The sequence below is a fragment of the Trachypithecus francoisi genome, unplaced genomic scaffold (genome assembly GCF_009764315.1).
Source record: "Trachypithecus francoisi isolate TF-2019V2 unplaced genomic scaffold, Tfra_2.0 Lachesis_group4, whole genome shotgun sequence".
Taxonomy (NCBI): Eukaryota; Metazoa; Chordata; class Mammalia; order Primates; family Cercopithecidae; genus Trachypithecus; species Trachypithecus francoisi.
Window position 1 is genome coordinate 47,513,234 of NW_022681469.1, and position 13,918 is coordinate 47,527,151.

At 37.6% G+C, this 13,918-nt stretch overlaps 1 protein-coding gene across 4 annotated transcripts in view; it reads left to right on the forward strand.

Annotated features, from left to right (window-relative positions):
* Positions 1-13,918, forward strand: part of DOCK4 (dedicator of cytokinesis 4) — a 485,368-nt gene that overhangs the window by 273,685 nt on the left and 197,765 nt on the right. For all 4 annotated transcript variants that reach the window (XM_033195053.1, XM_033195056.1, XM_033195057.1 and 1 more), the window contains exon 13: positions 11,253-11,378. In XM_033195053.1, coding sequence (XP_033050944.1) covers positions 11,253-11,378 — 126 coding nt within the window. The remainder of the gene's footprint in view (positions 1-11,252; positions 11,379-13,918) is intronic.

A 13,918-nucleotide genomic window follows, 5' to 3' on the forward strand; every position in this document is an offset into this window, starting at 1 on the left:
TTTCAGAGATAAGGGTGTACCTTTCATCCAATCTAGGGAGGGCACCTCTTATGACCTGCTCAGGGGAGAATGTCAGGGAAGGTCCCAGAGACCTTCCTGCACATGGTATCTCTCAAAATAGTATGCCAAGGTACCATGTTTTAGGGTAATGTGTCCTGAACACCATCACTATGCTCTATATACATTTTTGAAATGGTTTTCAGCCCATGGATTCCTTTGTATTGGTATTATGGAAATAAAATACAAATAGGTAATAATAGTTACAGCAAAAACAAACAAAGCCTGTTTAAAAACCTAGACATAATCCTCAGTATATACATAATCCTCAGTATATATATTGGAATGTTGATACACTAAATCAGAATAAGAATGGAAACTTTAAAGTGACAAATTCCCCTTAGTTAAAAAGGAAATGTTGAAATCCCTTTGAATGGTCCCATCACTCCTACCAAATGTGGACAAGCCCCTCTCCAGCTTTCATTGCTGGTCAGCAAATTTATTTTGTGGTTAAGACTCAATTAAAGTAAGTAATTTCACATGTCTTTAATGCCCTTTCATTTGACATTCTGTGACATTATGTATTGCTTCCGTCTTATGTTCTCTATAACTCTTAGCCATGAGCTAACCACTTATTTAGAGAAAACATAAAAGCCTTTCCCAGAACTTTGAAATTTAGAACTAGCAGATCTGCGAACCAGCAGTTATAATCACAAGATTATTTGTTCATGCTTATCATAACCTTTTACATGTTAGAAGGTAGTCATCCCAGGGGATAGGGTTACCCACTTTGAAGATCTCAGGAAGATGATCTTCAGACGGTGAGCCTATGGTCACACCCTTTGAGTTATCTTCAGTGATGTCAAAATTATATTCTTTAAGAGTTAGTTTAAAGAAGCAGTCAACAATAAGCATATTCACAAATTGAACAATACTGGCTAAAACTCAGAAACCAAGGTATGACTATTAAGAAATAAAAGTGTTTTCCTTCGTTCCTTCCTTCCCTCCCTCCTTCCTTCCTTCCTTCCTTCCTTTTTTTTTTTTTTTTTTTTTTTTTTTTTTTTTTTTTGACAGAGTCTCGCTCTGTCACCAAACTGGAATGCAGTGGTGCGATCCTGGCTCACTGCAACCTCTGCCTCCTGAGTTCAAGTGATTCCCCTGCCTCAGCCTCCTGAACAGCTGGGACTACAGGCGCACGCTACCTTGCCCGGCTAATTTGTTATTATTATTGTTTTTTGTATTTTAGTAGAGATGGGGTTTTACCATGTTGGCCAGGATAGTCTCAATCTCCTGACCTCACGATCTGCCCACCTCGGCCTCCCAAAGTCCTGGGATTACAGGCATGAGCCACCGTGCCCAGCCCTCTTTTTTCTTTCTTTTCATTTTAAATTGGCTTTGAAAGTATATCTAAAAGAGGAGATACATCCCAAATTTAAGCAGTAGCAACATTAATAGTGTAAGTATCTAGTGCTGCAAGATGACAGTGTTAAAGGACAACTGTAATTTGGGTACTTTGGTCCTACTGGGTAGAGGCTTTAAGTAGAAGCTAGGCCCCTTTCATCATGTAATTAACACATTGTTAAGCAGGCCTCTGGTAGTGTTCACAGCTCCCATTTTCCCATCTGCATCTTGATTTCTCCATCTAACCTGACTCATTTGTACACACCAGTCTCTTCCTAATATTCTGGCTTTTGCTCCGTTAACTCATTATCCAGTAGTAGTGTCTCACTTGATACCTCACACTTTCTAGAAATTTGACTTTCTTTCTTTCCTCTGCTTTGGAGACTTTCAGAGCCTGTCTCTGACCTCCCAGTGTAAATACCTCATCTTAATCAGTCAGGATTTTACTGCTTGGTGTAGCTAGGATGTGCCTCTGGAAAGTTTTCACTGGCTTTGAGTTGAACTCCAAATAGGATATATAGCTTCTAATGTATTTACTTAAAAATTCAATTATCTTGTCTTATAGATATAACACATGACATTCTAATGTATAAAGCAAAGCTTAGATGATTAATTTTGTAAATCAAGCACATAGGAAGGAATAGATGTAAAAATTTGTGCTCTGATAATATTGAGGCTCTGGGTATTTCAAAAATGAACAGGTTTTACTGAAAGTGATTTTTGAAAGAATCTAGCAATATCATCTTTAGGAAGTTTTGCTAATACCTCATGCTGTTAGTAATTTTGTAGTACAAGTTTAGAAATTCCACCAATTGTGTTTTGCCCTTAGCCCCCACCTCCCAAACACATACAAAGTATGCAAGTACTGTCAAGAAACAGTGTTGTGAGAGTTCACTACAGAATGGCAGCGTGAAGAGCTGCACCATCCTGTTCCAATAGAACAACCATTATTGATGAAAATCATATTTTCTTTTATATTTTAAATTAAATTATTTTTCTTATTTATTTGTTTTTAAAAATGAAATGGGGACTCACTATGTTGGCCAGGTTGGTATTGAACTGGCCTTAAGCAATCCTCCCACCTTGGCCTCCCAGAGGATTATAGGTATGAGCCACTGTGCCTGGTCAAAAATCGTATTTTAAAACAGTACTAATGTCTAGAAATCTTCCTAAGTGTAGACAACAAATAAAGAGTAACTACCAACTCCTAATAAGAATCAAGGGAGCTGGGGAAACTTATGTTACATCTCATTTTCTCCTTCCTGCCTGCACCAGCTCAGTGTGGTGAAAATTCCACTCCATACACATGTAGCCAAGAGGATGGGATTCCCTCTCCCTTCACCTTCCAGGCAAGGTATATGGTATCTCACCAGAAGAGGGTAGGCTACTAGCATTTCACATTTCCCCTGGTCCCAGTTGTATAGCCTAAAAAAAGTAAATGTGTAACCTACTCCATATCGTCGCTTCCCCACCTGTGATGCATGGGATCACTGTGAAAAAAACAACACCCACTAAAGATGAATTGTGATAAAATGATAACAGTTAGCAATCAATGAGGCAGAGTAAGCAAATGCAACAAATGAGAATCATGATCTTTTGAAATTGTAGGTAATTATCAGGAAAAGAGGTAGCAAAAGAGATTCCTAATGAAAAAGAAAACATCATGAAAAAAATGAAATGAGATTTTTAAACCCGTACATCAAAAGAATATTGAGTATGTATATTCCAGCATTACTCAAGGCACTGGTATACAGTTTTTGACAATGAAAAATCTTTGTCTTCTTTGTGTGTAAATTCTAGTGGTTAAAGAGAATAGAACTTCTAAAATTCTTTTTTAAAATGTTATTAAAATAAGAACTCAGTGGACTACTTAAATAGCAAACGAGCATAGATGAAAAATGAATTAGTAAAGTTATAACTTAAAATATTAGCCAGAATGCTACCCAAGGGGTAAATGCAATGGAATAACCTGAATAAACATTTAAAAGCAGTAAAGGATTGAATGAAAAGACCAGCATACATCTAGTAGGAATTCCAGAAGGAACAAATAAAGTACGTGGATAAGCTGCAATATTTGAAAAGGTTGAGAGTTTGTAGAGCTTTTGCAGACGATAAAATGTGCAGATGAAAGAAGAAAATGTTATAAGTAGGATAAATAAAATTAAAGTTATATCTAGATGAATTAAGTAACTTTTGCAGAGGATAAAATACCCAGATGAAAGAAGCAAAAGTTATAAGCAGGATAAATAAAATTAATGTCGTATCTAGATAAATTATACTGCAGGACACCAAAGACAAAATCAGAAACCAGAGAGAAAATACTGATTACCTAAAAAGAAATAATAGTCTTAGCAGCAGTTACAGAGGTCAGAATATTATGGGATAATATGTTAAAACTGCTGGGAGCAAGTGGCCAACTTTGAATTCTCTACTTGCCGAACTGTTACAGTCATTGCTTGGTATCCGTGGGAAACTGGTTCCAGGATCTCTGAGGATACCAAAATTTGCAAATGCTGAAGTCCCTTACATAAAATGGCATATACTATTTACATATAACCTATGCACATCCTCTCATATACTTTAAATTATCTCTAGCTTATGTATAATACCTAATACAATGTAAATGATATCTAAATGATTGTTATACTGTATTGTTTTTTGTGGTTACTGTTGTTGTATTGTTATTTTTTATTGATTTGATTTTTCCAAATATTTTTGACACCCAGCTGGTTGAATCCATAGATGCAGAGCCCCACAGAACAAAAGGCCTGCCATATTTAAATGGGGGAGTAAAATAAAATTTCAGATAAAGACTTGGAGATTTTACATTCACATCCACTGAAACAACTAGTCAGAGTTCATCATCAGGAGTAAAGAACTGAGCTCAGGCCGGGTGCAGTGGTTCACGCCTGTAATCCCAGCACTTTGGGAGGCTGAGGCGGGTGGATCACGAGGTCAGGAGATCGAGACCATCCTGGCTAACATGGTGAAACCTCATCTCTACTGAAAATATAAAAATTAGCTGGGTGTGGTGGCACGTGCCTGTAATCCTAGCTACTTGGGAGGCTAAGGTAGGAGAATTGCTTGAACCTGGGAGGCAGAGATTGCAGTGAGCCAAGATCGTGCCACTGTGCTCCAGCCTGGGAGACAGAATGAGACTCCATCTCAAAAAAAAAAAAAAAGAACTGAACCCAGAAGGAAAGAAATGTAAGAAGCAAGTGTGTACAAAGAGAACAGTAAATGTCAGGATAAATCTAGTTAAGCATTGACTGCAAACAGCAACAATTTAAAAAGATAACATCATCAGAGTTTGAAAGATCGAAGTTCCCAGATTTGTTCCAGAAGAGAATAGAGCTATTGATTAAATTTAGTCTGTAAGTCAATTACTTATGTTAAACGTTTAAAGAATAGAAATAGTATGTATAATTTCCAGAATTATAGAGACATGAATAAGGTAATAAGAAAACTCAATCCATTTAGAGGGTAGAAATGAAAAAGAAGGGGAAAAAAAAGCAAATAAAAATCATATTTGAAAAACAAAATAAGAGCAGTGTAACCTCTCCTCCTGACTGAATTACATACTAAGTATCTTCTAAAGAATATTACAGAATTTGTCACTTGTTCAGAGCGTTGACTTATTGGTATCTGAGGACAACACCGTAATCCCCATGTCATTAGGAATTTCACCACCTTCGCATACGTCTAATTGTACATATCGTCTATTTGTATTTCTCAGTTATGTCTTTGTCAGGTCTCCCATGTTAGAGGATTTTTCTCAATACACATATTTGCCTTTGAAACCTTTATAGAACTTAATTGCAATATTTGGATTTATCTGGTGGTAAATGGGCACAACTATTAAAAGGAATATTTTATTTGTATATGACACTAAGGGGACTTTGACCATTTTTTGATGAAATCTAATTTGTTGATACTCATGGTGGGGAGGAATGAGAACAGAAACAATGGTAGACATAATGATAGTGGCAGTGGCAGTTGTAGCAGTAGCAGCTGACATTTTTGAGCGCTTCATTTGTGCTAAGCATTACCTAAAGTATTTTACGGAATTGGTATCATTATCTTTACTTTACAGATGTGGAAACCAAAGCACACAGAGGTTAAGATTGAGACAGGCACTTGGAACCATATGATATAATTCTTAAACTGCACACTTAATAACAACATGTATTTATCAAATATATTTATCACAGTTTTCCATTTTTGCATTGCTCTACATTCATAGCTACATGTTATTTGGTTTATTAGTGGCAAAATGGCTCATGTATTCTAAAATTTCAGCTGCTACTTAAAAATCATGCTATGCTTCCCATTTTTAATGTAAAATTGCAGAATTTCATGAATTTAAAAGGAGCCAACTTGTAGAATAAATGAGCTTCGATTCTCATGAAATTAGAGCTTCCAAGCAATCAGCCACATTTGGCTTAAAAGATACCAAGCCTTTCTTTTGTCTACTACTACTCTGTAAGCTGAACTTAACCATGAATCATATGTTGTTTTGTGGTAGACTCCAGATTAATGACTATGCCTTTTGTTTAAAATTAAATGTTAAGTGTTTATCGTTGGGCTTGAACATCTAGGCTGATGTGAAAGTTCACTTTAATGATTATGTTTCTTCCAAGAAGGGGAACATTTCTCCCATAGCAATTTCATTTTGGGCACTTACATTAAGGGCTAAAAAAAGTGACTTAAAATACTATTTACATAAACAAAATTAGGTTAAATTTTATGAAATTAAATTATAAATTAAATTGTATGACATTTTATGAAATTAAAATTTTATGAAATTCAGATTTAATCTAATTTTACAGGTTGTCATAAATTCCAATAAAAAATTCCCTAAACTTTCCAATTCTTTCCATGATAATTTTTTCTTATTTTAATATTCCTATCATACCCATAATCCATTCTGTTTTATATTCTCTCTCTTTCTGTCTCTCTCTGTATATGTTTCTTATTTTCATTGTTAGATTATCAGTTCCTTGGGAGCAGGAACACTGTTCTATACATCCTTAAATCCCACTTTCCACCCTCCTCTCAAGCCATAAGTTACTGCTGCTCAGAGTGTGCATTTTGAACGGTGGCAGGAATAAGGTAAAATGTACAGATAAAATTTAAGAAGTTGTCCCAACCCCAGAGATAGCAGATAAGGCCAGGACAGTGAAGTAGGATGATAAGAAAGAAAATGGAAAGAAAAATACCATTCTCCAAACAATGCCCTATGTCATAACCCTGAAAAGACAGGGCTAATCCTCAGGTAATTAGAATGTGTAAATGTTTTTGTCTTTTTTGCCCCAGCTTTAATAAAGTATAATTGACAATTAAAAATTGTACACATTTATGGCATACAATGTGATGTTTTCATATATGTATACACTGCTAAATGATTAAATCAAGCTAATTAGCATATCACCCTCACCCTCATTTTAAAATGTTTTAAAATGCACTCTCAGCAATTTTTATGTATACAGTGTATTATTATTAACCATGTCACCATGCTGTACAATAGCTCTCTAGAATGTCTTCATCTTGTCCAGCTGAAACTTCGTCTCCTGTGACCAACATCTCCTGGTTTACTCTCCCCAACCCCCACATCCCCCACCCTCTCCAATCCCGGACAACCATTATTCTACTCTCTGCTTCTGTGAGTTCAACGTTTTTAGAAGTAATGTGTAAATATTTGCTGTGTCTCTCCTTTCTAGTGATGAGTAGTGTCTTAGTCTTCATTATGTTATTTCTTACTGTTCTGGCGGCTCATTTATCCAGCCTCTTGGTTGTGGTCATGATAATTAAGGACCACAGTAAAAATAGGATCTGGAGTTTCCTTGATTGGACAATAAATGGAATTGCAATGGCTCTTTGTGGGCTGGTCCCTGTGGACTCACTCTCAGAATCATGTTTTTTCTTTGTATTCCCACTCTTTGATGTTTCTTAGTCATATGTTTTGGTTTCTTTGTGGAAAGAGTTGATGATTTGGGCAGAGCCAGATACATTGTGGTCAAACGCTGTGTCCTGTTAACCTTTGTAATTCTTAATGTCTGTGAATTCTTCATTCTGGAAAAATTAGGGAACCTCCGAATGGCAGTAACTGCCCTCCCCCACAACCCCCATTATCATCACTTGGCTAGTCAAATGGCATAATTACACTGAGGGCTTTGATCTATATTGCTCTAAACCTTCAGGTTGAAAACTACCATATCTTTCAAACTTTTAGTATGCATCCAACTCTGAAATGCCTGCTTTTCCTTTTCCCCACACTGTTTTGTCTATTGTCCTGTCATTTTCCCATTCCCTTCCCTTCTCCACTGACTGACTCCTCTCTGTCGACTGTCTCCATTAAATGGGTCCTTTCTTTCTTTTTGCACTCTCTTCCCTCTGTGGCCCTTGCTCTCTACAGAACACTGATGTATTTCTGTTTGTTATTACTCTCCCTCCGTCTATGTCTTTTCTAAAACATTTTTTTCTCCTTTACCTGTCTTCTTTAATTTTCTTAAGGATTCACCTTCTCTCTGACCCAATGGTTTTCTTTTCTCCTTATCTTATCCTCTGTAAAGTACAGTATTCAACTTATTTATTTATTTATTTATTATTTATTTATTTATTTATTTATTTTTAAAGTCGCTGCTGGTTAAATGCTACTGGCTTCTATACGGCAAAACAAGAATCTTGGTCAGTTTTCCTCTCTCCAACTTCTATTGTGAATAGCATAATCTCTTTGTTTTTTTCATTACTCTTGAGTCCTTTTCTCTTCTTCCTTTATGTGTACCACATAATGTTGCTAGTGTCTCTGATCAGATCTTTCACTGAGAAGCCCCAGTAAAATGATCTTCACTTGAAAAAATTACAGGATCTTAAGAATTTTGTTAAATTCATCTTATTCTGTACTGGAAAGCGTTGCTCATGTAGTACATCAGGATTTGAACAGTGTTTCCCCAGCAGGAAGAACTGTTGTTATGTACTGGGTCTGGCAAACACTGATATACTACAAATACCAGATCCTGGCGATGCTAATGATGATGGCAATGATGTGGGTGAGTATTTTGAAGGCAAAAGGACAGAAGTGGGAGAAGAACAGAGACACCCATGATTAGTTGGGGGTAGAGTGTGAGTCAGGAAGAAATAGCTGCTGGGACAGATGGATCATAACACATGTTCGTTTGTCTTCGTTCTTCTGCCTCTAGGTTTTAAACAGTTCCAGTAGTATCACATAAAGTGCCCAAAAGCTTGTCTGATGATAGTTGTCTCCGTCAAATCATCCAGATGGCTTATTCTCCCCTTCTTCATTTCCCTGGCCATGGAAAGACAGACGCTTTCCATTTTATTGTCATCAGTCACCTAACTCAGAATGAATGGGATGGAGCTGGAGAGGGAGATAAGGGGTTGTTAGGTTTAACTGGGATGCAGATTTGAAGTTCTGAGGATGTGCCAGACTTAATGTAATTCTCGCGACAGCTCTTGGAGACATTCTGTTGGTGCACAAACTAGAAAGTATGAGGCCACAATCATGTCGTCATGTCCCTGTCCTCCTTTTTAGCTCCGATTTGGGCCTCAGGAGAGGCTCCAGTTTCTCTCTGAGCCTAAAGGCTTTTTCTTTTTTCTTTCCTTCTTTTCTTGTGTACAAATTTTCCTGATATTTTAACCACTCTATTGAAAAACAAGCAAACCAACCAACCAAAAAAAACAAACAAACAAAAAAAAACGCTACTTTCATTGTTACTGTTTGTTTATTATTGAAAGAGAGTAAAAGGGAAGATCTTCCTCTAGACATGTGACAAATAAACTTTGCATTTTTTTCATCACAGCAGGATGTCATTCTCACACCTTTGTTCTTATACAGCATTATAATACTGTAAGTCATTTTTGGGAATTATAACTTGCACGTGATCTGTGCATCATCAAGAGAAATGTGGTGATAAGTAATGATGTAAATAGAGGATCTAAATCTAATGATGTAGATTTATCATCTTCTTGACTCCACTAAGCAAATTTATCTTTTTTTTCTTTCTTTTTTTTTTTTTTTTTTTTTTTGAGGTAGAACCTCGCTCTGTCCCCCAGGCTGCAGTGTAGTGGCGCGATCTCAGCTCACTGCAAGCTCCACCTCCCAGGCTCATGCCATTCTCCTGTCTCAGCCTCCAGAGTAGCTGGGACTACAGGCACCTGCCACCACGCTGGGCTAAGTTTTTTGTATTTTTTTTGGTAGAGGCGGGGTTTCACCATGTTAGCCAGGATGGTCTCGATCTCCTGACCTCGTGATCGACCTGCCTTGGCCTCCCAAAGTGCTGACATTACAGGCATGAGCCGCTGCACCTGGTCAGCAAATTCATCTTTAAATTGACTTCAGGTTAATGATGACTGAATGTTTTTAAAAATAAGTCAACTTTTACTGGTTTCATTTTCTATCACTAATGTAGTAAATATAGATGGGAGATATTTTTGTCCTTCTTAATTTTAAAACATAGAGGCCAGGTGCGGTGGCTCACACCTATAATACCAGCACTTTGGGAGGACGAGGAGGGCAGATCACAAGGTCAAGAGATGGAGACCATCCTGGTCAACATGGTGAAACCCCTTCTCTACTGAAAACGCCAAAATTAGCTGGGCGTGGTGGTGCGTGCCTGTAGTCCCAGCTACTCGGTGGGCTGAGGCAAGAGAACTGCTTGAACCCGGGAGGTGGAGGTTGCAGTGAGCCGAGATCATGCCACCATACTCCAGCCTGGTGACAGAGCGTGACTCTGTCTCAAAAAAAACCAAAACCAAAACAAAACAAAACATGCGGGAAAGAGTGGGAGGGGGGTGAGGGATAAAAGACTACAAATTGGGTTCAGAGTATACTACTCAGATGATGGGTGCACCAAAATCCTACAAATCACCACTAGGGAACTTACTCATGTAACTAAATACCATCTGTTCCTCAATAGCCCATGGAAATAAAAAAGTAAAAAATATAATAATTTGGCTATCTTAAAAAATTAAAACATAGGAAGATAAACGAAGAAGGAATGAAAAAGCTGAAAGAGAAGCACCATCTTTGGATATGCATACAGACATATTCACAATGATACGACATTAATTTTTTTGTACTTCTTGCCTGGAAATTGAGAAAATAATATATGATAAAAAGTGTTTTGCATCTTCTGTATATCCCACTATGGTAATGTCACTATAAAAATAATTTTTTCTACTTTACTGACTAAATTCTCTTTTGTTTGTCAAAGTGTCCTGTATCCTGCTAAATTCTCCTCACTAGAAAATCATGTCATCATAAGTTTCTACTGTATATATTAGTAATATAATCCTAGTTTCATTATAATCAGCTTTATTACTTATGTTTCAAGAAAATCTCTATCAGTATTCTTAAAATCCTTAAATTAATATATCTTCAGATTTATGTTTATGCTTTTGATATTTGATAAGGAACTATTCATAGACCTTATAGGGTTTTTTTGTTTTTTTTTTTAAATCCTCCAATTTTGATGTCAGTATTTTTTAGGGCCAGGTGACCTTCGTCTGTTGCTGGAATGGGTGTTGGTACGGGAACATGCTCCACCAAACTGGGGTTGGAGGAGACATTTGGGCTTTGGAAGCCAGCTTGCCTCTTAGAGTTCTGCTCATTTTCTCCACTTGCTATGAACCTCCTTATGAATGGGAAACTCAGATGTTGAAGTTGGAAAAGTGTTATTCAGATATGATTCATATAGATTCTGTTGATTTTGTGAGAATATTAACCCTTAGTTTAAAACCATGATACTCTAAATTTGGGCTTGTTGCAACACATCAGTTTCTCTTTATTCTGTTTCTATTCTGTTTTTAACTCAGGTATCTCTCATTTATTTCAGGTTTAGCAGTTTCCTTACAGCTATTGCACGGAGACATTGAACAAATCAGAAGAGAATATTCATCAGTATTTTCTCATGGAGTATCCATAACGAGAAAGCTGGGATTTTCAAATATTATTATGCCTGGTAGGTGACTTGGGATTTCATCACCAACATGATGAAATATGGGTATACTATCTGTTTTTGACGTTTGAGAAATTTTTCAAATTGCCAGCTTTGAAGCATTCACATGGGCCATGCTGAAGAATGAAATGAGGTATGTGACTGTAAGTAAGCACATTTTTTTCTAAAATATCCTTCTCAATTCAATTTAAAAATTTTTCCTTTTGTATAAATTTTCGTGTCAGTGATTTGAAGCTCAAAAATATCTTTACATTCTGATTATTCTAAAGTGGTTAACTTGTGGGGGCCATGGCTACATTTCATTATGACCAAGAGAAGAAGGAAAACGGAGATACTGTCCAGAAAATATTTTACTCCTTGATGGAAAATGTTGGTGAAGATGCTTAGAGGATATCCACAGTTTTGATAAAAACTTACTGAACACTAGTTAGCCATATGTAAATAAGCAGCCATATGCAAATATTATATGTACTTCTATACCTTTTCCATATCTATTTGTGTGTATGATTTAGCTCTATATTAGTGCCCCCAGAATTCCCCAAAAGCAGAAAAGATGTGGGTTAAGGAGATTTACGATGTGAAATGAATGCCAAATTCATTGAAACTGATGCATTTGGGAGTGGGTCAGTCCTAATCTCTCCACGAAAATAAATTTTTAAAAGCACATCCCTTTACGTGCTTATGGAAATTTAGGGTTTTCTGAATGTGTTAATCTACAACTTATGAATTGGATAAGAATAGTACATTTGCTGATGAGGAAGGATGTATATTTAGCAAAAATTGATTTAGTCAGTCAGCAGGCATTGACTGAGCATCAATCAAAACTTTGTGCCAGGAGCCAAAAGTTAAAATGTGAGTTCATTCATTCTGCAAATAAATATTTAACACTTTCTATGTACAAAGGCATTTCTTCCAGATACTGGGGCTATAATACTGAACACAACAGAAAAAACTCATAGCAGTTACTTTGTAATAAGGAAAATTATAATAAATATGTAAATAAAACATGTATGTTCAAAGATGATGAATGCTAAGGTGAAAACCAGTGTAGGTAAAGGGCTAGGGAATGTCTTAGATGGTAGTGGGTGGAGAGATGGAGATTTGAGTTAGGTAAGAAATTTAGGTGAGAAGGTAGTAGAGTAGAGACCTAAAAGACATGAGGAAGCCATGCAGATAAGAGGATTCCAGGCAGAGCAACAATAAGGGCAGTAGACCTGCAGCCATAGAGGTGTGGCTTGTTTGAGGAACTGCAAGAAGGCCAACTTGATCAAAATACAGTACTGGGGATGGGAGTACAGATTCAAAGAGAGAAGTCGTGTGGACCTTGTAGGTCACACTCAGAACTTTGGCTCTTACTCAGAACGAGGAAGGAAATAGCTAGAGGCTTTGGAACAAAGGTGTGACACTGCTTTGCATTGCCACAGGATCACTGTGGTTGCTGTATAGAGATTGTACCTAGAGGGAATGTGGGAGGGCAGCAGAGAAACAGGGAGACGGTTTGGAGGCTGTTTGAGCTAATCCAGGTGAGTGGTGATCCTGTCCTCGAGCAAGGTGTTAGCAGTAGAGATGGTGAGAGTAAGACCTGTTCATGCTTTGAGGGGGATTACAGTCCACAGGCAGAGACATACTGTAACCGGAAAGGAGTTGGAGAACACGGCCTGGAGAGCACAGAGGAGGTGTAGAATCTTATTGAAGGAGTCTTGTTAAAATTTCCTGGGGAGGTAACACCTGAGCAGGGTCTTCAATGCTAATGATTCTAGGCCCACATCCCCCAGTCTTTTCTCAATTACACTAATAGCAAGTACCTGCTTTAATAGTGAAAAACTATGTGTCATAGCCAACATGGCTGTACCTCTGATGTTTCTTTTGTTTGTTTGTTTATGTTTTCTTTTTTAGAGATGGGATCTCACTCTGTTGTCCAGGTTGGTGTGCAGTGGCACAGTCATTGCTCACTGCAGTCTCAAACTCCTGGGCCCAAGTAATCTTCCCACCTCAACCTCCTGAGTAGCTAGGACTCCAAGCACATACCACCACACTTGGCTAATTAAGAAAAAAAAAAAAATATGTAAAGATGGGATCTCCCTGTGTTGCTCAGGCTGGTCTCTAATCCGTGGGCTCAAGTTATCTTCCTGCTTTGGCCTCCCAAAATGCTTGGATGATAGGCTTGAGCCACAGTACCTGGCCTACCTCCAATGTTAAAAGGAAATTTCTGGCCTGATGCAGTGGCTCATGTCTGTAACCCCAACACTTTGGGAGGCTGAGGTGGGTAGATCACCTGAGGTCAGGAGTTCAAGACCAGCCTGGCCAACATGGTGAAACCCCGTCTCTACTAAAAATACCCAAAATTAGCTGGGCGTGTTGGCGCGTGACTGTAATTCCAGCTGCTCAGGAGGCTGAGGCAGGAGAATCACTTGAACCCGGCAGGCAAAGGTTGCAGTGAGCCAAGATCCTGCCACTACACTTCTGCCTAGGCAGCAAGAGTGAAACTCCATCTGAAAAAAAAAAAAAAAAAAGGAAATTTCTATGATCTAAAAATTTTTAAT